The sequence below is a fragment of the Cynara cardunculus genome (genome assembly GCF_001531365.2).
Source record: "Cynara cardunculus var. scolymus isolate 2C chromosome LG 9, CcrdV1, whole genome shotgun sequence".
NCBI lineage: Eukaryota > Viridiplantae > Streptophyta > Magnoliopsida > Asterales > Asteraceae > Cynara > Cynara cardunculus.
Window position 1 is genome coordinate 13,954,723 of NC_037536.1, and position 6,800 is coordinate 13,961,522.

At 33.2% G+C, this 6,800-nt stretch overlaps 1 protein-coding gene across 1 annotated transcript; it reads left to right on the forward strand.

Annotated features, from left to right (window-relative positions):
* The first annotated feature begins 1,085 nt into the window (after window positions 1-1,085).
* On the forward strand, window positions 1,086-2,182 carry LOC112518688 (outer envelope membrane protein 7-like). The gene has a single exon (XM_025126469.1). It carries the CDS (start codon window positions 1,783-1,785, stop codon window positions 2,017-2,019), a length of 237 nt encoding a protein of 78 aa, XP_024982237.1. The 5' UTR covers window positions 1,086-1,782; the 3' UTR covers window positions 2,020-2,182.
* The last annotated feature ends 4,618 nt before the right edge of the window (window positions 2,183-6,800 follow it).

The following is a 6,800-nucleotide window of genomic DNA, read 5'->3' on the forward strand; positions in this document are numbered from 1 at the left end:
GGTTTTGTTTGATCAGATTCATCAAAACCTTTTTCAAAAAAAGTAGCATAGAGCATGTGAAAATTACCAAAACTTTTTTTAAAAGTAATAGGCAAATTGTATGAAAAAGTAACGTACTTTGACTTGATTTTTATTTTGGGTAATGTATTTTTAGAACTTTTATTTTGATACTTAAGATGTAAAGTTTTAAACATTTAAGTATCCGGGTAACTGGTTGAAGCATTAACCGGTTATCATGTTGATGTAACGAGTGATGTGGTATCCAACTTGGTATTCTTTGCTGATGTGGTTAGTGACATGAAATTTTTTTAATCTAAGTTTAGTCTTCAACTGGTTATCCGGATGCTTAAATGTTTAAAACTTTACATCTTAAGTATCGAAATAGAAGTTTTGGAAGTACGTTACTTAAAATAGAAATCAAGTTAAAGTACGTTATTTTTTCATGTAACTTGTCCAAAAATAATTATCATTGATTTGATAAATAATATTTTATTAAATGTATTAAACATTTTATTAATATAATTAATGTTACGTGTAAAATAATTTTTTTTGTTCAAATTAAATGTAAATTTTTGGATTTTTAGATTTTGTTTCTCTAAAAGCAGTTGGGAGTCTTGGGGATGCCTTCAGAATTTTTAGATATATTAATTTTGTTTTTGAATATTATGGAAGAGTTTGAGATTGCTTATAAAAATAATTTATTGATTTATTCAGATATGACACTGGTTATCTATTTTTGAGTGTTTGGATAAACAACTTATACTGATGTCAAACCGACAATAAAAAGTTTTTGAAGAAGTTAAATCATTGTCAAACCGATAATAAAAAGTTTTTGAAGAAGTTAAATCATTGTCAAACCGATAATAATTTTTTTTTGAATAAGTTAAATCATTCTAACTTACAATAAGTTGATAAACAATTTTATTAAAAAAACATAAGTTATTTTAAATAAGCAAAGCCCAAACACCCTGTATTGGATATTTTCGATGTTAATCTATCTTAAAATAGCCCATTTAACAAAAAAATATTACTATAAAACAATCATCGATTTTGCAGGAATTTTTGAAACGGCCCTTTTTTGTTGTAGTGACCTTTTCTGTGAGAATTCGATTGCTATCAATAATTAGCAAGTAGCAGCAAGCAAACTTTTGCTTATCTTCCTGATCCTCCAGTCCACCACGCCTTCTACTTCCTCTTGTTCAGGTTTGTTTAGCTTCATGTTCTTGCGATTTTGATATTGAGATCAATTTGATCCAATTCAAACGCATATTTTGGTCCAAAAATGAAACAAAAAAGCATCTGATCTCTTCAACAGATCGAACAAATGTTATCCAGTAGAATCGAGATCGGTACATGTCGTCTTCCTTTACTTTTGTTTAGCTCGATGTTCTTACAATTTTGATTTTGAGATTAATGCATATTTTGGTTAAAAAACGAAAAGAAAAAGGAGGAACCGTAGCATCTGTTTCAATCGATTGAAAAAATGTTATCCATTAGAATCCAGATCGATACATGTCGTTTTGTAGAACGCCTAGATGATTCTACCGGTAGGATACGACAGAAAAAGGATAAACATATATCAAATCTGGCCAATTGACTACATGCAGAGGTTATCTACTCGAGGAAGCCTTCAATTTTATTGGTCGGTTCATCACTTGGAGGAGAAGAAACGAAAATTGGGGGTTATGTGGTCCCCTGTCCTTCAATTTTGCCCTAAATTGTTTCATTCATATTTCACTCGAGATTGAGGTTTTCTTGCTTCAGAGAAAAGTGAAAATCGATATGGCGAAAGGAGAATCAACGCCTCTGAAATCTATGGTGGTTGTATTCGGAGCCGTAGCTTTTGGTTGGGCGGCGATTGAGTTAGCTTTCAAGCCGTGGCTCAATAAGGCTCGAGCCTCCATGGACAAGTCAGACCCTACTCGTGATCCTGATGACGTCGATGTCGACACTGCTAATAAGCCGCCGGAAGCACCCGAAGCCGCAACTCCCTCCTCCGACAGCGGCAACACTCCCTAAATATTCCTACGATCCGTACCAATCTACATACGTATGCTATCGGTTAGATCTGGTACAGTTTCTATCGCTTGAAATTATTGGATTAATTCAGGTTTGTATCTGATGAATCGATCTTTCTTCAATAATCTCGTTTTTCATTTATTCAATCTTTCATTTGATCAAATTCAACGTTTTAGTGATAATCTTCAAATTTCGGATTAAATTTCCCACTCATCTGAAAATTCCCTTTCTAATATACCGATATCTCCGATCCAAAACAAAATTGGTTCTGAAGTTCGGTATATAATCTGTAATCCATATTGGATTTTGAAGAATCCGATAGAAATAGCACTTTTGCAATTCGTTTTTATGAATCTAGAATTCACAAAGTAGTATTTTTGCAAGTTGTTAAGATCATGACAACTAGCATTCACACACCGGAGCTATCAAAATCTCCTTTTTGCCGTTTTCCTCTTGAACGACACAACAAAGGGACTATTCTTTGCCGGTGTAGGTAAACGCACGGCAAAACATGCGTTGTAAACGGTAAACGCACGGCATAAAAGGTAAACGCACGGCAAACCATAGGCTAACCATTCTTTAAGAGGACGTAAAAATTGAGATTTTTTTAGTGTTTGAGGGCCCACCATTTTTATTTATGTATGTTCCAAAATAAGGGTCTACTTTCAAAAGTAGATAACAAATTTACTCTTAAATAGTGCACAAATATATAAGAATTTTGAAGAGAGAGGGAGAGAGAAGTTAAATAAGGGTAAATATGTCATTTGGTTGATAAAAAAAATGTAATAATTAATTAATTGTGTATGCCTAAGACTGTATGTTATTTCAATTGTGGACACTTATTTTGGGACAGAGAGTAACACTATAATAAGTTGCATAACATTTCGAGGTTGTTTGGCAGTTACTGAATGGTTTGGTGCAGAATGATTAAGACTCTCATGACATCGTGCAAAATAAAATACAATTATTTGGTAATTGTTTACAATGAAAATAAGGCGCTGAACCCCAAGACACAAAATCATTCAGATGATTTTAGAACCATTAAGAGACAAACTTTTTATTTTACCAAACAAGATTCACCTATTAACGATTCAGATGTTGCCTATTTAATGGAACTGTTAAAAGGTAAACAAATAACCCCTTCCACGTCAGCATTTCACAAATAGCATTATAACGGCTTGTGAAATCACTACTTTATAAATATTATATTCATAAAAAAAATAGAATTCGCAAGTTGTTAAAATGCTACTTATAAAATCATGACTATTAAAATCAACTGTATAAAAAAAACACCTGTAAAGTGGGTTGAGGGGTCAAAAAATAGTTATTTTGAACAATTCCCTCAAGTGATCTTCATGTTCCAAAACAATTCATATGGTGGGCATAACCCCATCAAAAAGATCTACTTCATTAATGAAAGAAGACAAAGATCTTTTAGGAACATCTATCATCATTTATCATCGATGCCCTAAATCTACAAAAAAAATATCACTTGTTTGACTAAAGATTTATGAGCTTGATATTTATTTAGTGTACAGTTATTTTAGAATTTTTGGAGATTTGAAATTTTTTTGTTTCAACAATCATATTAAATTTCTCTTCAACCATAAGGATGGTGTCTGATTAGTTTGAACTTGACTCCAAATGTCAAAAGTACTAGAAGGTCATAGGTTCAAATCCAAGGAGGAATAAAAATCCCCATGTGGCCACGGAGGTTCGAATGCAGTGACTCCAGGCTATCTGCAAAGCATGTGGTCGCACTGAGATTAGTCGGCTTGCATAGCGGGTTGGATATCCAGGTTAATCAAAAAAAATCTCTTCTAAAATAAAGAAGAAAAGGAGAGAGAGGGGGGGGGGGGGGACATCCAAATTTAAAAGAACAGATAAAATATAGCATACATATTGAAGATGATTTTATAACTTGTAGTTGTTGTACCAATCTCATAGTTGGTGCAATGGATTATTTGTGTTTCAAACTGACACCTGTCGCTGGTTAATTAGACAATTTTCAAACGACTTGCCAATCAGATTATAGTAAGCTAGTTTGAAAAATTTCTAACCGGTTGAATAAATTTGGGCCGTCAATACTGGTTGGATCAATTCATGTAATGGTGTTAAAAAGCCGATGGGTCGTGAATACTGGTTGGATCAAACGAACCTTGTTCGTTTTTTCTGGTTTGATAGCCTAGTTCGGTCTAGAAATAGTTAGTCTGCCGTTTGAACATTTCAAATTGGCAGTTTGTTGACTGTATTGCTTCTTTACACATGCCCATTGGGCTAATGACGAAATTGGATAAATGTTTATTATTCATTATCAATCAGTGATATATATATATATATATAGAGAGAGAGAGAGGGGGGGAGACGGAGAGAGAGAGGACGTTTTAAATGTAACTCATCATATTTGTACAACCAATACAACCCAAACACCGTTGTCCGCTACCCTCATTGTTATTCCAACTCAATACTTAACACTGTGACAACCACCACCACCCTCTCTCTGCTATTTCCTCTCCCAACACCGTTGCAACTCAAAAACACAACTAAATAATAAACCGTGAACAGGGATGGATCCAAATAATTTTTTCTAAACGGTGAGACCATTTGACTAAGAAAAAAATATAGGTAAAAAATTTCAAAGGTTGACACCGTTTAATTATAAGAAACAAATATACGGATTTTTTTTCCAAATGGTGGCACCATTTGATTAAAAAAAATGACACTAACAGGATTTGAACTTGTGTTTGTGATGGAATAAAAGCCTTTCAAACCAACTTTACCAAATAAAATTTGTTCTCATTGTAGTTTCTAAATACATACTGTGGTGTACAACAAATTAATACGGTTGCACCTTTCACGAACCTAAATTTTTTTACCCTTCGACGGAGGCATAATACGGTGACACATGCCACTGTAACCACTATATTAAGTCTGTCCCTGCCCGTGAACCAGATCCGGAGGTTGCAACTCTCTGTGAAGAAGCAACAAGGGAGAGAGCTATAAGTGAAAAGTATTAACCCTAGATCTCGAACTTAGGACTCTAAGGGGCTGTTTACCAAACACTTACCTAGTAACCGTTTACCGCTAAAATTTAATATTATCATTTACTTACCGGTAAAATTTAACACTATCATTTACTTACCGGTAAGATTTTAGTCTACCAAAACGACATCGTATGCAACAATTTACCCGGTAAGCGCTTACCGTGGTTAGAGTCGTTGCCCTTACTTACCGGGTAAGACTCTTGGTACTTGTCTCGCTCTTAACAGGTAAGATTCTTAGTCCTTATCATATTCATCCGGTAAGGTAATATGACTTGGTAAGTACTTACTCGGGTAAGCGTTTGATAAACGGCTCCAAACTAGCAAAGAAGTTCACATTATGTTTTACTTTATTCATTTAAAATCTGAATGAAGACGGAAAGTTAGAAAAAATTGGTTTCTAGGTGTTAAACATATCTTTTTAAGAGCGGTTACTTTAACCACATAACTTAATAAATAAGACATATAATATTTTCTCCGTCTCATTGCCTACAATGTATTATTTTCTTACATTAAATATTTCGTATAATAAACGATCTATATATATATATATATATATATATATATATATATTATATTATTAAACATTTAACAAAAAAAATTTAAAAACCATTTTTTATGCATAAAATATTGTTTGTTGATGCATATTACTTAAAATTCAAGATCACAAGTAAAAATTGTGCGCATGTACAACTTAGGGGCTGCTTACCAAATTTTCTATTAGGTCTTGTATATATAAATTTGTCTGTTTGGATAAATTTATGTTGCTGTTTAGTTTTCTATCTGAATCAACAGTCTGAATAATAGAACCAATTTACCCCTGAGGATGAAGAAATGTCATTCAAATAATTTTCCAATAGATACAATAACATAAGAAGCAATGGAGAAGCGAACAGAAGCTGTAGACTAATAGATTAAAATAGAAGAAAACAGAAGCAATGGAGAAGCAAACATAAGCTTTATAATATGACATCTGGTCAATCAAGAAGCTCCTATTGAACTTTTCTTCTATCAGAAATATAAATAATTATGAAGCACAAATACAGAAGCAAATCAATTTTCACAGTCGTTTAGGGTTCTGGGCATTCATTTCTTTGACAAATACAGAACATTTCTCCTATTTCATTTCACAGAACTTTTCACATGGGTGGCACATGATTTCATTTTCACAGAACTCCTCCTATTTCATTTAGGGTTCTGGACATTCATTTCTTTGACATTCATTTTCACAGAAACTTTTCTTCTATTTAGGGTTCTGGACATGAATCACAGGGGCTGTCAAAATCTCTAAAAAATCTGGCGCAATGAGAAGCAAAATTGATAGATATAATAGAGAAGCAAAACCAAAAGCAAACAAAAATATCAAGTTACCGATTTGAAGCTCGCAATCGATTTGAAGCAGCTCGCAATCGACTGATGAAGAAGAGATAGGGTTCGTCGATGATAGGCTATATTGAGAGAGGCGTGTGTTTTACCCCTGAGTGTCTTTTTTTGGACTTAACGTGGACAAGGGCAATTTTTGATCTGTGCGAATAAGCCCCAAGTAAACACACCATTTTGGCTATGAAAAATAAGCCCATTTATTGATTAAGCTCATTAATCCCCAAGTAAACACACCCTTATTAAGGCTTCATTTTTTAATTTATGTAACTAACTATAGATAAACATAATCAAATACATGATATACATCTTATTTTGAATATAAAAAAATCTAAAATGTAATTAAAATAATCATTAGTT

What these genes read in the sequence shown, in the direction of transcription:
- LOC112518688 (XM_025126469.1), top strand. Translation starts at nt 1,783, where the DNA reads ATGGCGAAAGGAGAATCAACGCCTCTGAAATCTATGGTGGTTGTATTC.